The 19,212-nt window shown below is 40.3% G+C and overlaps 2 protein-coding genes across 3 annotated transcripts in view; both read left to right on the plus strand.

Moving 5' to 3' along the window:
• The first annotated feature begins 393 nt into the window (after positions 1 to 393).
• Positions 394 to 18,101, plus strand: MCEE (methylmalonyl-CoA epimerase). 2 transcript variants are annotated; one of them, XM_048868180.2, is made up of 4 exons: positions 478 to 527; positions 2,743 to 2,865; positions 8,212 to 8,552; positions 16,027 to 18,101. In XM_048868180.2, exons 2-4 carry the CDS (start codon positions 2,772 to 2,774, stop codon positions 16,177 to 16,179), a joined length of 588 nt encoding a protein of 195 aa, XP_048724137.1. In that variant the 5' UTR covers positions 478 to 527; positions 2,743 to 2,771; the 3' UTR covers positions 16,180 to 18,101. The 2 variants fall into 2 exon arrangements, with proteins under 2 accessions (XP_048724140.1, XP_048724137.1); XM_048868183.2 differs by lacking the exon at positions 2,743 to 2,865 and having other exon boundaries at positions 394 to 527.
• Positions 404 to 19,212, plus strand: part of APBA2 (amyloid beta precursor protein binding family A member 2) — a 240,583-nt gene continuing 221,774 nt past the window's right edge. The window contains exon 1 of the mRNA XM_048868169.2: positions 404 to 527. The gene's annotated coding sequence lies outside the window, so the exon portion shown is untranslated. The remainder of the gene's footprint in view (positions 528 to 19,212) is intronic.

The raw sequence follows: 19,212 nt of genomic DNA on the forward strand, positions 1-19,212 counted from the left end.
AATCTTTCTTTCTTTGTCTCAGCTGCTTCTCTCACATAGAGACACATAATTCCTGACTCCAGGGGCTGGGCCTTTAAGGAAAAACCATTAATGCAAAACTCACAATAAAATCACAAGAGTTGGTAACATTAATTTTCATTAGCGCCAACGCTGTTGCCAGGAGAAAGTTTCTGCACAAAATGAAAAATCAGCATGTTTCAAGCTATTAAACATTTTATTTTGGAGCAAATAACGGAATCGCTTCTTCACCCAGTCGCTGGTGGTGCTGCTCACAGCCAGAGGCTGATGATTTCCTTTTGCAGAACTGGGCTTTGCCGCAGCTCTGTGCCCCCCGCCTTGGAGGGCAGCTCCCTGCAGTGGCAAAAGCAGGGGCTGCCCCGCTGAGAGCACAGCCTGGCTCTGCGCCGGCCGGCCAGCCCGGCCCCTCCTGCCTTTGCCGCTGTGCTCGCGGGAAGAGGCTCTCGATAAAGTTAGATTTGAAGAGCCAGGAGACAAGATGGCAGCCTGCATGGGGAAAGTAGCAGCAGGTAGATACTGAGCGGTGCAGCGGGAGCCTGAACGCGCTGAATAAGGGGGGCAGGTGGGGAAGCGAGGACGGCCAGAGACACGTGTTAAATAGGTCGTGGGGTGGGGGAGTTCATGACAGGGGAATTGCACATGCTAAGTATAGGGGTAAAAACAGGATATACAAAGTACCCCTGTTAGAGGAACAGTGTGTACAGACAACGGTGGAGGTCATGGAAGGAGAATTGCACCTGGTAAAGATATTTAGGGGGAAGGTGCAGATCACCCACGCTGAGTAGGTGAGTGCAAATGGGTGGTTGTTCACGCTGAGGAGTGGCTCCTGGGTAGTGACTCAGTGGATGGGACATGGGACTTAGTCAAGAATCCTGGCTTGTATTTTTTTGACTCTGCCATAGACTTGTCTGACCTTTGGTAAGTCACTTAGCTTCTGTGACTCAGTTTCCCTTTCTGTAAAATAGTTTTTGCCTTGTGAAAGCTATTGATATCGACAGATGAGAATTTATTATTTTAATTAATTGTGAGAAGTCATGAAATTGTGCGTGAGGAGTATTTCTGTACAGTTTAAATGCTCTATTATTTATTTATTTATTTGTGATCCTAATAATTCAGACTGCTGGGTTGTGGAGTATTGCAGTTTTAGATTCTGATCCTTAAGTTGCTCTGTATGGTCAGATCTCTGCATAGAGGTCTCTTGTCTTTAATAGGTGCAGGATGCTATCCACATGGAGCTTCTTGAAGGATTACTTCAGGACGTCATTTTTCTTAGATATGTAGAATTAATGCATCTTATAAGCAAACTTCCCGATTTCCCACAGACGAAATGTGCTACATACCCACATTTTTTCTTATTTTCATACATAGTTTCAACATTGCTAAACGTTTGCAGTGTTTTTTGTTAGATATATTGTTAAATGTAGATGACTTTCTGTTTGTAAATAAAATAAAGAACTCACCCAAGTTTTCAGTGCAAGAGTGTTAGACCAGTTTGGTTGTTTTTAATACTAAGCACAATAAGAAAGAAAATGTGGATGTATTTACTCTATGAATAGAATTTTTTGGAATGTACAGATGATTGTTAGAATAACTCTTAAAATTGGATTTTGTCTTGGTTAGAATCTTCTGTTTTCTTGTGAAAAATAAAGGGTGTTAAGCCTTATGGGGCAAACCTGAAGCATAATGCCTACTTTTTTAATACTTATCTTGGATGTTACATGCAAACTTCTCTTCCTTCCCTTATGTGGAGACATGATTCTTTTCTCTCTAAAGAGTTAAAGATTGTTTGATCTCAATTACAGTACCAAAACTAAATTATTGTGCAATTTAGCCATGGACTCGATCTCAAACGGGGACTATCAAAGAAGAAGCAGAGTGCTGTCTGGTCATTAGTATGAGACAGGCAGCTAAAATACCTAAGAATACTCAGTCCATTTTATGGGATAGTACAAACTTTCTGATTCCCTGGATTCTGGGGTCATCTGGAGCAATCCCCAATATAAATTACAGAAGCCCAAAGGCTGTGTAAATTGTGCTGGCTTGTTAATGGCACTTGGAGATTGCTGGTGTTTAGGAATAACTAACCCATGCCCTATGTTCACTGTCCTCAGGGACTGGGAGGTGGTGTTGGATATACTAGTGGCTCTATGCCACATGAGGACCCTTCCTGCTCTGGAATTTTAGGGTAGCTTTCCTTCAGCATACTTGAGAATTGTTCCGAAGGGCATTATCCTGTAATGGTGACTCTCATGTATAACCTCTCTCACATGTATTATTATTGAGTTCAATGGGACTCCGCATGTGTTTGATGTAACCATTACATTGGTTGTGCAGCTCCCATTGATTAAAAAATAAAATATCTGATGCTGCACCATTGAAATGTGTTGTAATTAAGTATGTGCTGACTTAATTTTATAATGGATGCTGCATCAGCCCCCCAGCTTTTAAAATTGTTTTGTCTGTATTAGAGTGCAAGCTCCTTGGGACGGGAGCTATTTTGTGTGTGTCTGAATTCTGCTGAACACTCTGCTGGTGATCAGTGAACACCAATATAATGAATTGAATAGGTAGTCCAAATAGATACTGCTTAGAATCATTAAGAATGATTTTTTAAAAGTACTATAGTTGAAGAAAGTGACATAACATGCATTCTATAATCTCAGTGAAATGGGGAAGATGACTAAGAAATTTATGTGGATCCTGTTTTCATATATTTCTTTAAAGGGCAATGTCTCTGAACCATCCCTAGAAACATGAGATGGGTACATTTAAAAAGTAGGTCTTCAAAATACCCCGTGGACATTGATGTTGACTGCATTAGAAGAAGAAAGAAAAAAGAAATTGCACGTAAGAATTTATCTACACATGGTCAGCATCTGCAAATTTCAACCAGGAAAAATGCTTCAGTCAAAGTAGTCTGGGCTACACAATGAGCAGAGAGCCTGGTTCTTCTCTTATATACAGTGGAGTAAATCATGAATAATTCAGTTAAAGTCAATGGAGAGACATTTGTCTGACTAAAAAATCTATGCCAGAGACAACAAAACCAGTCACCAGAAGAAAGCAAACTTACTTGCTTTACACTACAGAGGCCATGTTTATGCGGTGGGTGTTACAGCAGCATAGCTATTGCACCATAGCTATGCCACTGTAACCCAGTAGTGTAGACGCAGGCTACAGCAATGGAAGAGGTTTTTCTGTTGCTGTGGGAACTTCACCTCCCTGTGAGACAGTAGCTAGGTTGGCAGAAGCATTCTTCCGTCATAGCTGTATCAAAACCGGGGTTTAGGTTGGCCAAGCTATGGTGGTCAGGGCATGAATTTTTCACGCCCTTGAGCATCGTAAGTATGTCAACCTGAGTTGTTTAAGTGTAGACCAAGCCAAAGAATACAGAAACTGGAAAATACGTAAACCAACCTATTCTGTATGTTCTACAAAACATCCAAAGCCTCAATGCATCCTTGGCACAATTTCATAGCAGAATTGTGCATTTGAGGTTGTAAAGAAGTTGAGAATACATAAAAGGCTTCTGATACTCAAGCTTGGCCTTGAGGCATTGGGAGCTTTGACATGGTCTAAAGCAAAAACTGGCATAAAATGTAACCACTGGTTTCATGTATACATACTTGTATCTCATTCTGGCAGCAGTAGTCTAGTGATGGGAGATCTGCCCTGCCCTGCCCTCCTTCCCCTGTCTTCACCGTACCTTCCTCCCCCTCCCCACCCCCAGAAAATTCCAGCACCCACTGTCAACAGATTAACTTTTTAGCAAGCCATTTTATATATCAGAATATGCAATTTCCTGCAATACCATGGACCAAATTTACTGAATTAAGTTTAAGTATTTTAGGAGTTAATTGTAATTAAAAGGCAAATGTTTATACATTATTGTGGGATTGTATGGGACTTCTTTAGGAAACATGACTATGGAAACCCTGGGAAGTGTTGTGAACTTTAGAAGATTCTTCTAAACAATGGGGCAGATAGGAATGAACTTTTAGGGCAGGTCTACATTACTGCTTAAGTTGATCTAACTTATGTTGCTCAGGGTTGTGGAAAAGATGCCCCCACCCCCCTCTGAGTGACACAAGTTACAGTGACCTAAGCACTGTTCATACTGGCGCTATGTTGATGGGAGACGATCTCCCGCTGACATAACTTTTGCCTCTTGCAGAGGTGGAGTAATTATGCCAACGAGAGAGCGCTCTCCCTTCGGCACAGAGCGTCTTCACCAGACGTGCTACAGCAGTGCAGCTGTGCCAATGTAGTGCTTCTAGAGTAGACTTGCCTTGAAAGTTGTGTGTTTCTCAGGAAATCTCTAGGGGGTTATGTATGCAAATGTAAGAAGGAGAGGACCTTTTGTCTGTTGAGTGCTTGTTATATGAGGACAGATCAGAAAGACCCAAACTGGATAAAAGAGCGACTCACAGATTAATGGGGGTGCCTGTTTTGAGTCAAGGCAGTTACGAACTTGTGACCACAGAAAAACCCTTGGAGGGGTTTGAAGGAGTGTTCACCTGCCAGAGCTTTTGTTGGAGTTGGGGTGATCTCTGGTAAGCTTATTAGCATATGTGTATGTTTTTACTGTTTTTAATGTCTTATTTGTAAGAATAAATACCATACTGCTCTTTCTGAGCAAGCATAACCGTGGGCAATTGCCCTGTTGTTAGCCTCTGAGGATAAAATCAAAGCAGGCCTGCCTAGGCACTCTGCCTTGCTGGGGACTTCATAGTTTAGTCAGGGAACTGTGCAGCCTGGAAAACCCGTCAGGAGGGAAAGAGACACAGGGCTCTGCCCAAGAGTGGTAAAGGCTGATGAGCCGGAAGCCTGAAGGTGGGTGCCCTTGCTGGAGTTTGTAATCCTAATTTAAACCCTCTTTCTCATGCTGTAGTTTCCTCTGATTATCTCTGCAGTCAGCTGAGGAGGCCCTAGACATTCACATAGACAGACCATATGTTTGTGTTGTTTCCTGTTCATAAGTCTTATGGCCTGTTTCTGTTTTAATTAAAATATTTATTTTACAATGAAAACTGTTCAAAATTATTTAAGTAATGGCTTCAACCATTTACAACCCCTCTCCCAGGGCCTGCCAGTTCAATTCTACTGCAATATTCTTAAAAATCAAGCATTTTTAGCAAGCTAAGCAGAAATGGGAATGGCCAGTATTTGGAAGAGAAAACTAACCTAATTGTTATAGGTGACTCAGTAGGTGGTACTCGTCCTCAAAGATCTGAATTTGTATCTACTGAAGTCAATGTCAAAGCTCCTATAGACTTCAATAGTGTAGAATCGAGACCTAGATCAGTACTGAATCACTTCCTCTGCACAGTTCTTCAGTGTTCTTCTCTAACCTGGAGCCTTAGTATGGATTGGAGATTAATCAATTTCAATCAATAAATAATCATTCAATCTCTTAGACTGCAGTGGTCAATAAATATTCTGTCTCCTGAGGGCTACAGTATCAGGAATATTGATCAGGATCATTAGAATTAGAGACCTTAGAAGCACATGAGAAAGAATTGCAATTTATCACAAGTCCCTTTATTGATAAATCCACTAAGCAGATAAACAATCCCACCAACGCTGAAATACAAGAGCAGATAGAGAGACAGTGTTAAGCCCTAGGACTGACATCACTCACATCTCCTGCTAGGGGACCTTGGAGTGTCAGTCATTATCTTCATTGTCCTCATCAACCATTTGTCATCCTGGTGTCTTCCCCCTGTGTTTTCCCACACCCACCCCAGCACTCAGGCTGGACAACAACTTTTTATTCTGAGGTATGCTTATGCCTACTGCTGCTCATAGATATGCATAAGGGTTCCAATCTCTTTTTCCTTATCCATACTTCCATATGCCATTAATTTAGGGATGCCCCATCTCTTACTGGGTGTCTCCTTACTACCCCTTATTCTCATTAATATCTATGTACTATAGCAACTTGAGGTTATTATAGAATTCCCCAAAATGTTGTTATTGGGCATCTTGTGGCATTAACTGGTACATTGTGCCATAGTTTCCAGTCTATTAAATGCTGATGTTCTGGAAACTATGCAGTAACATGTATTTTACTGCAATTTTACACTTCACTGGTACAGGATTATCTTTCAGTCAACTAGTCATGCACATCAGTTTCAGGCCTAAGGCCTTGTGTGGCTAAGCTGAATATCTCACAGATCTGAGGACCTATGTTACAACATTAATTAATACTTATAGTTCACCTCTATATTCTAAATATACTTAATATCTCTTATTCTTTGCTACAGACTTCCTCCTCTGCAAAGGCAGCAGGAGCAGCATTGCTGTACAGATGCCTCTTAAACAAGCTGTGCAAACTCATGGCACTTCTCTATCCCCACTCCCAAAAAAACCCCACAACCAAGAGAAATGGCAAAATCCATGAACCACTATAGCAAACCACTATTCCTAATTATGAGATCCTTCCTTCTCTAAGCCTGTCGTGCATCCCAGGTTTTAACTCCAAGCTCTCAAATTTCTCAGTGGAATTGGTTCATAGCCAGTCACAAGAAAAAATCATAATGCTAAGTATTGGACTGACGTGTGTGTGTGTGTATAAAATGAAAATCACTTATTCTACTGACAAATATACAGCCCTGACAATAGTCCAATATGAGTAGACAGGAGTCCACAGAGGCAGGTTAAAGTTCAACAAGGGCCTCCTCAGAGAAATCCACAAAGAGCTCAGCTGCCATAATTGTTGGTCCATGTTGTTTCTCATGCCAGTGAGCCTTTCCATGACTAAATTGTCTCAGATCTTATTCACCCATTTCTGCCTGGATGTAGACCCCTGCCTTTATGCCATCAGGTGACCATATTGTTAATGACCTTATGCGTACATTCTGAACCAAACTCTGCTCCGTTTCTCATGCAAGTAGTCACATTGAAGTCAGAGAAACTGTTTGCATTAATAGAGCAAACAACATTTGGCCCTAGCAAATGCTTTGAGATGGAATACCCTTAAAATGGCTAAGAAGGGGATAGGGTGGCCAGGTGTCAGGTTTTCGACCAGAACGTCCAGTCAGAGCTACTGACCAGACACCCAAAGTCTGGTTACTGTGGGTGAGGGAGGCACCAGGTCATCACCCACACCAGCTTGTACTCAGCCACGGCCGCCTCCTACCTGCATCGGGCGGCTGCAGCTCCAAGCCCTGGCCTCCGCAGGCAAGACCCTACTGACCCAGGCAGAGGGGAGTAGAGGCGGGAGAGGGGAAAAGCAATGAGCAACAGGGGAGAGAGGAGGAAGAGGAGCAAATGGAGGGGTGAGGCCTTCGGGAAAGAGGCAGGGCATGATGGGGCCTCGGGGAGAGCTGGGGCAGGGGAGGTTCCGGCAATTCTGCTGGAGTATCTGGTATGTAAATATTACAAAGTTGGTAACTGTAGAAGGATGCTGTATGTTAAACAGAATAATCCTTAGAATTCTTTCCAGCTGTAGAGCATTTCACTAACTTTTTATCCTCAAACAGTCCTGTGATATAGGAAGTATTAGTCCATTATACAAATGTGAAAACTAAGAAAGGAAGAGAGGCAAAATGATCTACCCAACATCACAGAGGGATGGAATAGCAGAGATGGAATAAAACTTGGGAGTTATTGGCTACCACTCTTGTGACTTAACATTTGATCACATCTCCCTCCACTGGGAAGCAACTAAGATTGTTCACCTTTCTATAGGTATTTGGGCTTTAGGAATAAATATATTAGTTCTTCATTATGTTTAGACAGGTTTTTTTTACATCCTTATTTCTATTTTATTAAATGTGAAGCTCTGAATAATACAAAAACAATGTACAGGTTAGTGGTGTGTAACTGGCCCTTAAATTCTATAAACTTGTGCATATAATTATGAAAATCTTTATTTTCATACCAAACTCAACTGAAGCTTAAAATTAACTTTTTAAAAAAATCCCTATTGTTGTTTGTAATGGACACATCTGAGCATTCATGCTATAAATTCTTCATTTACCTCCTCTGAATTAATTTGTTTCAGAACAAAAAAAGCCATTGAACTGATAGCAGAAGAAGAGGAAATGCTTCCCTGCTATCTTCTTATCTCTGTCTTTAGCATACCATAAATGTAAGGACATAGGAGTTATTTGGGCTTCATTAAAAGGGGAAAGGACGTGCATTAATTTTTTTTCAAAAGGATTATGACGATGTCATTCAATTTTACAGGGCTTCTTACCAGATTGCAAACTACAGCACACACGGTACGGACTTTATCAGTGTCACGCTCCTTAACTCAAAAAGTTCCATGCTCTTTGTGGAAATTGGGGCGACTCAATCATGTAGCAATTGCGGTACCTGATTTGGAAAAGGCCCAGTCTTTTTACAAGAGTGTTTTAGGAGCCCAGGTGAGTGAGACAGTTCCTCTTCCTGAACATGGCGTCTACACTGTTTTTGTGGAGCTGGGAAACACAAAGCTGGAACTGCTGCACCCTCTGGGAGAAAAAAGTCCAATTTCAGGCTTTCTGCAAAAAAACAAGGCTGGTGGAATGCATCATATCTGCATTGAGGTATTATACATACATACTTTCTATTATATTAAAAAAAAATCTTTATCTTGTTAAACAGCTTCATACTTTCTAATAGATTCAACCTGAATAAAAACCCACATTGGTTATGCCGAGTCATTATCATTTGGGTAATTCTACTAAAGACCAGCAAATAAAAAGTGAAGTTGCAGTGATGAAATTCAGGCCAATTTCATATTGTCATTATACAAGCAGTTTTATTTTCTTTTTAATCTGCCCAAACTGAATTCAATAATTGTAATGTCCTGCCTGAAAGAAATGGGGACAAACTCATGGAATGTAGCAATGTCCAGCAAAGGTGGCAATTTCGGGATGTTCAAAATATATGCACTGGAAAAACCTGTGTGTGTCAGTTTTTATATATCACTTATAATGGGGTGCACAAGTGTAAATTAGAGCATAATTTGAAGACAGTGGGGTTTTACCAGAGTTCCTGCGTTTGATATTTTGTTGAAAATTCAATATGCAAGTCAGAAAAGAATCCTGGGAAAACGCTCACTGCTGTGTTGGTTCTCAGAGATGAGAGTAGTAAAATTAGGTAATCAGAGATGAATCTGCATATTCACAGGGAGTAGAACTACTGAGCAAGGTGGAGTGTGTTTGTTTTTTTACAATCACTTTTCAGAATAGAATCAAAATTTAAAAGTTATCACAATATACACTTAATTGTTTTGCATATTGTATATGGTCCTCATATACAATATAGGGACATGCGTATCTTTAATCATGTGAGTAGTCCTGTTGAACTTAGTAGGACTACTCACATGAATAAAGTTAAATTGATTGCCAGATTGTGTCCATAAACTATAAGTATCGTAAATTACATACTTACAAGAAAAATAGAAAATTCTTCACATGTATAACATATCCAAGTTTTCCCCCTAAATTATTAAGCCTCCATATTTTCAAAATAGAGCCTGTCAGTATAGACCGGCCAATCACCGTATAACACTGCTCAGATGACATGCAGAGCAGTTGATATCATAAATCGAGCTGCTCGCATTATTCTTAAAGAAAATGTATAAAAATTCAGACGTGTAATACAAAATTATAAAAATTGGATAGGACAACTCTCAAGCTGTTTGATTTATGCTTTATGCTTTTCGAGCCTTTTGTCTGTGTTAAAGTCTGTAAATTGATACTTTGTGTATTAATTTTCTATTTTCTTTATCACAACTGAAATATTATAACTGCCCTGAATATTTATTATTTAATATTAAAACTTTAGGATATATTCTCCACTGAACAAGAAAATAATCTTGAAGGTAGTGGATTGGTATTAACAAGTAACATTCAAAAATAGTATTGAGTGCTTAGATGGAAACTCCCCAATTTCAGTTGCTATGGAAATTTGTCATTGACTGTGGAACAGATGTAAGGGAAGATTAAAACAAAAGGCCTTAATTAATTCAGATATTCTTACATATGAATTAGAAGCTTGTCATATATAGAAAAAAGGCTACAATTGGCTGTTTATGAGACAGGGAAAACAAACTCCCACATTTGACTCTCTGTTGGAATAGTAGAAGGACTGTAGGTCAGCATTGAGTTGACAGGCTAGAGGAAAATCTTGCTCATTAATAGTTGCACTTCTATCTGTCTTTCACAGAGGGAACTCAAAACATTTCACAAACATAAAAAATCCTGAGGTATTCCCATTTATAAAGAGATTAAATGAACCATAGTGAATTAGTTGTTCTAGGCTAGATAGTAAGTCAATGGTAAAGGAGGGAATGGAACACAAGAGTCTTGGCTACCAGTCCCCTGCTTTAACTTCTTCCGAGGCTGGATGTTTTATATTGGCAATTATAGATTCTGTTTTGTGATTCATGCTAGCACAGAGTTCCTGGACTGCATTTGTTCTATTCGCATGGCTCAATAGTTTAGAGCTTGGTAAAGTATTAAATCATATTAGTCTACTTCTGCAGTAATAAATGACTTTAAATAAATCTTTTTAATTAATGACTTCCACAGGAAAAAAAATAGAACCAACAAGACAAAAAGTGGAGGTGGGGGGAGGAGGGTGATTTGCCCATGTATGGCAGTGTATGATTATGCAGAATGCTGTTTAAGCATATTGAATTTTAATACAAGCGATGATATAGTGTATCATTCATGGGGGGGGGGGGGGAGAATGGGACAAAAAGCATGCTTTTATTAGTTCTCTTTTCCAGTTCTTTCTTTGAGCGTCCTTTTGAATAAGATGTATTTTTCAGGAAATGGTAGATCATAATTTAATGCAGCAAAAATGCAATTCCTTTTCAAGAAGTGTAGACTTCCCCCACAGGAGTAAATTTCTGCCTATGGCTGTATGTCGGGGAGGGATGACTATTCCCTGTTTCCATTTCCCAAACAATGAGGAGGAGGGAGGGGAACAGTTAAGCCCTTATCCTGTAAACCCTAAGGCTTGACTTACACTAGAAAATTTGGTCAGTATAACTACATCACTCAAGGGTGTGAATTCTCCTGTCGAACTGGCTCCTATGCTGACAGGAGAAGTCTCCCATGGACATGAGTAGTGTCTTCACAGTAGCGCTACAGTGGCACAACTGTGTTGCTGCAATGTTTTACATGTAGGCAAGCCCTTAAGTGTGCCTAAGTTTACTACTGTGACTAGTCCCCTTGAAATTAAATTTAAGTACACCTATATAGTGGATAATAAATCGGAGATGGCTACTGTTCACTTTATAAATTCTGTTTTAGTGACTCAGCAATTGCATTCAAATTCAGTAGATCAGAATGTTTTATATTTCTTGTAAGTATAGTATCTATTTGCAGTTGTTCAAGAAATTAAAATAAAAGACTAATTCAATCTGCTCAAATTGCTGTTAAGCAGAATTGTTTTGCAGTGCTGTTAGGAGAATGTAAAAGACTACAGCAGAACTCAAGAAGTGGGGATGGGGAAGACAGGAATAATAAGTGGTAAGGGCTGTTTTTAAAAAAAACTCCAAACTGCTAAGTAGTAGAAATAGCAACACTACTTAATTACAGCTACAAAGAGAGGAACACACTAGGAATATTTAAAATGACTATATCTACTTAAATCTTTTAGGAGCTGGAGTGTGTGTGTGTTTGTTTGTTTGTTTCAAAGATTCTTCAAGAAGCATAAAGAAAAGGAGTACTTTATGAGCTACTTCATGAGCTACAGCGCACTTCATCGGATGCATACTGTGGAAAGTGTAGAAGATCTTTTTATACACACAAAGCATGAAAAAATACCTCCCCCCCACCCCACTCTCCTGATGGTAATAGCTTATCTAAAATGACACCACTCCTTACAATGTGTATGATAATCAAGGTGGGCCATTTCCAGCACAAATCCAGGGTTTAACAAGAACGTCGGGGGGGGGGGGGTAGGAAAAAACAAGGGGAAATAGGTTACCTTGCATAATGACTTAGCCACTCCCAGTCTCTAGTCAAGCCTAAGTTAATTGTATCCAATTTCCAAATGAATTCCAATTCAGCAGTCTCTCGCTGGAGTCTGGATTTGAAGGTTTTTTTGTTGTAATATCGCAACTTTCATGTCTGTAATCGCGTGACCAGAGAGATTGAAGTGTCCTCCGACTGGTTTATGAATGTTATAATTCTTGACATCTGATTTGTGTCCATTTATTCTTTTACGTAGAGACTCTCCAATGTACATGGCAGAGGGGCATTGCTGGCACATGATGGCATATATCACATTGGTGGATGTGCAGGTGAACGAGCCTCTGATAGTGTGGCTGATGTTATTAGGCCCTGTGATGGTGTCCCCTGAATAGATATGTGGGCACAGTTGGCAACGGGCTTTGTTGCAAGGATAGGTTCCTGGGTTAGTGGTTCTGTTGTGTGGTATGTGGTTGTTGGTGAGTATTTGCTTCAGGTTGGGGGGGCTGTCTGTAGGCAAGGACTGGCCTGTCTCCCAAGATTTGTGAGAGTGTTGGGTCATCCTTCAGGATAGGTTGTAGATCCTTAATAATATGTTGGAGGGGTTTTAGTTGGGGGCTGAAGGTGACGGCTAGTGGCGTTCTGTTATTTTCTTTGTTAGGCCTGTCCTGTAGTAGGTGACTTCTGGGAACTCTTCTGGCTCTATCAATCTGTTTCTTCACTTCCGCAGGTGGGTATTGTAGTTGTAAGAATGCTTGATAGAGATCTTGTCAGTGTTTGTCTCTGTCTGAGGGGTTGGAGCAAATGCAGTTGTATCGCAGAACTTGGCTGTAGACAATGGATCGTGTAGTGTGGTCAGGGTGAAAGCTGGAGGCACGTAGGTAGGAATAGCGGTCAGTAGGTTTCCGGTATAGGGTGGTGTTTATCTGACCATTGTTTATTAGCACTGTAGTGTCCAGGAAGTGGATCTCTTGTGCGGACTGGACCAGGCTGAGGTTGATGGTGGGATGGAAATTGTTGAAATCATGGTGGAATTCCTCAAGGGCTTCTTTTCCATGGGTCCAGATGATGAAGATGTCATCAATATAGCGCAAGTAGAGTTGGGGCGTTAAGGGACGAGAGCTGAGGAAGCGTTGTTCTAATTCAGCCATAAAAATGTTGGCATACTGTGGGGCCATGCGGGTACCCATAGCAGTGCCGCTGATTTGAAGGTATACATTGTCCCCAAATGTAAAATAGTTATGGGTAAGGACAAAGTCACAAAGTTCAGCCACCAGATTAGCCGTGACATTACCGGGGAGAGTGTTCTTGACGGCTTGTAGTCCATCTTTGTGTGGAATGCTGGTGTAGAGGGCTTCTACATCCATAGTGGCCAGGATGGTGTTATCAGGACGATCACGATGGATTGTAGTTTCCTCAGGAAGTCAGTGGTGTCTCGAAGGTAGCTGGGAGTGCTGGTAGCGTAGGGCCTGAGGAGGGAGTCTACATAGCCAGACAATCCTGCTGTCAGGGTGCCAATGCCTGAGATGATGGGGCACCCAGGATTTCCAGATTTATGGATCTTGGATAGTAGATAGAATATCCCAGGTCAGGGTTCCAGGGGTGTGTCTGTGCGGATTTGATCTTGTGCTTTTTCAGGGAGTTTCTTGAGCAAATGCTGTAGTTTCTTTTGGTAACCCTCAGTGGGATCAGAGGGCAATGGCTTGTAGAAAGTGGTGTTGGAGAGCTGCCGACAGCCTCTTCTTCATATTCCGTCCTATTCATGATGACAACAGCACCTCCTTTGTCAGCCTTTTTGATTATGATGTCAGATTTGTTTCTGAGGCTGTGGATGGCATTGTGTTCCGCATGGCTGAGGTTATGGGGCAAGCGATGCTGCTTTTCCACAATTTCAGCCCGTGAACATCGGCGGAAGCACTCTATATGGAAGTCCGTCTGCTGTTTCGACCTTCAGGAGGAGTCCACCTAGAATCCTTCTTTTTGTAGTGTTGGTAGGGAGGTCTCTGTGGCCCAACTTGATTATCATACACATTATAAGGAGAGTGATCACTTTAGATAAGCTATTACCAGCAGGAGAGTGGGGTGGGGGGAGGTATTTTTTCATGCTTTGTGTGTATAAAAAGATCTTCTACACTTTCCACAGTATGCATCCGATGAAGTGAGCTGTAGCTCATGAAAGCTTATGCTCAGATAAATTGGTTAGTCTCTAAGGTGCCACAAGTACTCCTTTTCTTTTTGCGAATACAGACTAACACGGCTGTTACTCTGAAACCTTTCAAGAAGCATGATGTTGTTCCATGTAGAGCTCTGTTCAGCAAGAGATCTGTGACCTTTCATGGTGCAGAAGTTACCAAAGATGACTGTCAAAGGATGGCATACTGTTAAGTCTGAAAAATTATAAGAAATGTGGCACTCAGTCATTCCTTGCTGTGAAATGTAAAAATACTATGTTGAAAAGATATATATTTTCAAATGTAACAGGTCAAGTGAGCCAAGATCCACAAAATCCAACAGTCAGAGTTTAAATTAAATGGATGAGTGCGGGCTTGTGGCAGCTAGAATTTTGCAAGAGATTTAGTGCTAAAATTTCTCTAAACAAATTCAAAAGAGTTCAGATAAAAGCATCAATAAAGGCTTCCTATAGCTCTAGGGCTTCCATTAGGATGGCCTGATATTCCTATGTAAGGCCAAATTACAATGAGGAGCCCTAGTCTATCCTAGAAAAATGACCCATTGTAGTGTGGCTGAAAATAATTTGCTACTGGCAAAGAATAGTCGGAACACTTTAACACCTGTTACAGAAAGCATATTGGACACCTGGTGGAAGGGGAGAGGAACCGGTTCTTGATACACACAGTCACCAAGCAGATATTTTCCTAATGGAGATGCACCCAGAGACTCTCACAGCTCACTCTCATTATTGTCCCTTGGGATGCAGTAATTCACTCCAGCTGAGCCCAGCCATGTTTCTCCTTCCGGCTGGTTTTGCTAGCTATCTCTGCAGGAAGTGCAGGCAGCTGTGCTGATTTCTCTACTCAGGGGATGAACCTCAAGGGGTTACTACCCATCACAGAATGTATTACACTTGTAATTAAGGGTTCTCTAATATTAGCATTTTCTAAAAAGCAAACTGGTAACAGTATGGGGGTATGACTGCAGCAACTTCAGGATTTTTAAAAAATCTCAGTTGAAAAGGATTAGGACTTAATTGAATTCTACTTCCTCTGCATTTGCATTATGTAAAGTTTATGTTTTCACAATTACATCTTTTAAGCTTATCCATTTAGCTATGTCCAGGCACCTGTCTTGAAAAACAGCACTCCTGTTGTTCTAGTGCCGGGACTTTATTAACTGGTAGTTGTGCTAAACTGAATGTTAATTTTGTTCTTCCAACAAGCTTGCATTCGAGATCTGGGTGAATCAAAGTCTCACTTTATATCAGCACATCCAAAGTAACAACCATTTGGCACAACTTAAGGACAAGTCCATGTTAAATACTCTTTTTAGGTTGCCCTGAAATTATATATGTGATGATACTTTTACTATGAAGTACAGTTGCCCAAGAGGAAAATGGATCACAGTCCGGTGTGTATTATCCTCTAGTATTCTTGGTAGTTCGAGGTGTCTCTGAGGAGATCCATTTATACCAAACCTAACTGGTAAGATCAAGATGAACCTAAGTGAATGGTACATAACCCCAGCATTTAATGAGTCAGGATTCTGTCTTCAGTTAGATGGGAAAGCATTCCTTGGTTAATGATCTTGTAAAGCTATACAATCTACTATTTAGGAACAATGTGGAGCTTACAGCTATTGATTTTGATTATTTATTAATTTTGCATTATAAAGTAACTAAAAGGTTGATGTATTACAGAATCTCTTAACAAACAGAGCTATTAAATATAGTACAATCTTCTTGACATTTCTTGATTAAAATCTCCAGGTAACTGCATGTTTCTGTAGCATTTTTGGTTTTTAGAATTATGTAGTGCTTTATTTTTATTATGGCACTACACTATTGTTCCTAATGTAAAATCTGTGAATCATACACTTTAATGTTCCACATTGTATACATGTTTGTTTTTATAAGGTTGATGATATAAAAGCGGCTATGGCAGAACTGAAGGAAAAGAAGATCCGAATATTGAGCGAAGAGCCCAAAATAGGGGCGCACGGCAAACCAGTGATTTTTCTCCACCCTAAAGATTGTGATGGAGTCCTTGTAGAACTTGAGCAAGCCTGAGCTGTAATCCTAAAAAATGAAATTATGAACTAATTGCAAACCCAATGAGACGGTGTTGGAATTTGTATTATGCCTTGCACTGTGTAAAAGTCATTGTACTTAATTCTTTCTTGTTGATTAAACGCATTACAGCTCTTAAGTTGTGAAATGTGGAGAAATAACACTACATACAGGAGGAAGCTAAAGCACTGTTAACCCTCCTAGTCATCTGGGGCTATGACTTTTTTGTTTTGTTCAGACCTTCAAAAATAATACATTTAAATGTATTTGGATTCCATTAGACTTTGAATTTAAATAGTAACATGAGCTGAGGTACATATACAATATAAAGTCTTTTTTTTTTGTTATACAGTTTGTGGCATAATTTTAATATATAGATTTCTAGGTTACCCTATATCATTTTGCTCTGTATTACCCACTTCTAGATAACAAGAAGATGGCTCAGATATTGCTGTAAGAAAGAAGTCTACAAGAGAACATTGTATTTTCTGTCTCCATCATTATAAGCATTATCTGAGCTCCATATTGATTGGTTCATTCAGTTATAGGATCCTTGTGTTATTGTTTGGTTGTCTGCAATTGCTAAGCAACTGTTCTCTACCATAACAATTGCTGCCAAGAAAACTGTTGTGTCTAAATCACCATTTTGTAGCTTTATGTATTACATATATATGAAAAAAAAATCAAGATTTATAGGGGCATAATTGGTTTATTTTAAATATACTGTGATTACCAAATGCTTATTTTGTTTTAGTTTTGTCAGCAGATATATCTTTGATTTTTAAATTTTAGCTCATACTGATTTATTCTGTTTTCTTCCTGATTGATCTTGAGTGGCTGAACTGAAACCTGACTATTAGGAAAATATCTGGGACATACCAAAAAAAGGCTAATGACTAATATTTTAATTTATATTTTGTTTTCCTTTACAAAAACATTTTCAGGTGATATCTTATTAAAATGTGTATGAATTTTTATTTTACCAAGAGATAAATAAAGCCATCTAGGTCCTGGTGCTGCAAATACTAACTTTACATCTCGGAGTAGTTCTGCTGAAGTCAGTGAGACTACTCATGTTTGAGTGTTTGCTAGATTGGGACCATAGTTTATAAGGGGCCAAATCCTGTTCACTTTATTCATGAGAAGGCTCTTCATCACTTTAATAAAGCTAATCACATGAGTAACGTGAACACCATTTGGCCCAATCTCTTTTTTTACATTTTGGGGGGGGGGGGGCATCTACAGCAGAAATAGAAATTGCATATTTGAAGGCCACATCCTTAAATGTTAAATAAATAATAAGCTCTTTAAAGGATTTATAAATAATTAGATTATTCTATATTTTATAGGATAAAGCATATTTCTGAATTTCACTCTTAGAGTTTTGGATACAATTAGAGGACGTGTTTCCTCCTTTTAGGAACAGGTTACTTTTTTTATCCAGTTTTAATCCATAATAATTGGGCACTAGTGTAGAAGTTAAATAATTTGTGCTTTATTTCCTGTTTGCTACAATAAAAACAGATATATGATGGTCACCTAAGTCAGATTTAATCACGACTTTGAAGATCCTGAAAGCTTGTGTGGTGGTCTTCTGACTTATTGGGCCTGATTCTGTTCTCACTTACCATAATGTAAATGAGGAGTAATGTTAATGGAATAAATGGAATGACAGTGGTGTAAAATAGGTGAGAGAGAGAAGAATCAGGTCATCCTCTTCTCATTTGCAGCCTTCAGTGTTTTGCTTTTGGTACTCTTTTCTGATGCTCCCCCATGTGTCTAGATGATCTCATAATTGTGGGATGTTGTTCATACCAGAGAAGTATGAGACTTCCGCTATCAATGATGGCATTTGAGGAACAAGAGGCTTTTTTTTCCCCCTTTCAGAATGGATCAAGAATTAAAATGTCAAGATTACAGGGGTTTTTTTGTTGGCTAAAATTATTGGTTACTTGTCTTTGAACCTGAGACTGTTGGGTTGGGCTACTATCACAATAACTGGAGTAGAAGGACTACCAGGTTAAAATTCCTTTCTTCCCCCTTTGTCCTATCTAAAGTTATATGCCCTATGTTGATTGAGGACTAGCATGACTTGGTCCAGGAACTCCCCACTTAACGTCCTCTCGCTTAACGTTGTTTCGCTCTTACATCCCTGCTCAATTACAGAACATGCTCCATTTAAAGTTGTGCAATACTTCACTGTAATGTCATTTGGCTCCCTATCAGCTCCCCTATGCTCCCCACCCAGCACCTCTTGCCTGCAGATCAGCGCCTTCCCCCTCCTCCTCCTGCACGTGGCAATCAGCTGGCTTGAGGCGTTCAGGAAGGAGCGGGAGGGGTGAGGCTTGGCACGCAGGCTCCCCCTCTCTCCTGAACGCTGCAAACCAGCTGATTGCCATGGGCAGGAGAGGGAGGGGGGGAAAGAAGAGGTGGGTTAAGGGTGGGGGCTTGGAGAAAGGGGTGGAGTGGGCAGGCTGAGGGTTGAGCCCCCACCCCTCATGCTTGCAGAGTAGGGGAAGCTGCTGCTGGTGCTGCTGCACAATGTGCTTCTCCTAGCCTACAGCACCTTCAGCCTCCTTGCTGCCTCATTGTCTCCAGTGCCGGTGGGCTGTGCCTGTGTGGGATAGGGCGCGGGTACCTCCCAACTACAGTACTGTACTGTACGGCAAAAAAAAATTTCCCTGGAACCTAACCCCCCCGCCCCCCATTTACCTTCATTCTTTTTGGCAAACTGAATTCGCTTAACATCGTTTCACTTAAAGTCGCATTTTTCAGGAACATAACTACACCATTAAGTGAGGAATTACTGTAATAGGTAAGGCTGACCAAGAGTGGATGAGGGTCTTGAGTGAACAGGACTTTTTTTTTATATCTGAGATGTTTTTCTTCAGACAGTGTCTCCTACAGCACCCATACGGCTCTTTATCAGTTTCCTAGGTACTCACTAGAAAATTCTGTCACACAGTATTTGCAGCAACAATTACCAGCGAGTTCTCAACTAATTGACTTCAGAGAGGGTTCCATGGGGTGTAG

Source organism: Caretta caretta, chromosome 10, assembly GCF_965140235.1.
Source record: "Caretta caretta isolate rCarCar2 chromosome 10, rCarCar1.hap1, whole genome shotgun sequence".
Lineage (NCBI taxonomy): Eukaryota > Metazoa > Chordata > Testudines > Cheloniidae > Caretta > Caretta caretta.

Excerpts from the sequence above, each read along its gene's own strand:
- MCEE (XM_048868180.2), top strand. The coding sequence starts at position 2,772 with ATGAGATGGGTACATTTAAAAAGTAGGTCTTCAAAATACCCCGTGGAC. Across the intron at positions 2,866-8,211 it reads AAAGAAAAAAGAAATTGCAC|GGCTTCTTACCAGATTGCAA; the intron begins GTAAGAATTTAT and ends TCAATTTTACAG. Across the intron at positions 8,553-16,026 it reads TGCATCATATCTGCATTGAG|GTTGATGATATAAAAGCGGC; the intron begins GTATTATACATA and ends TGTTTTTATAAG.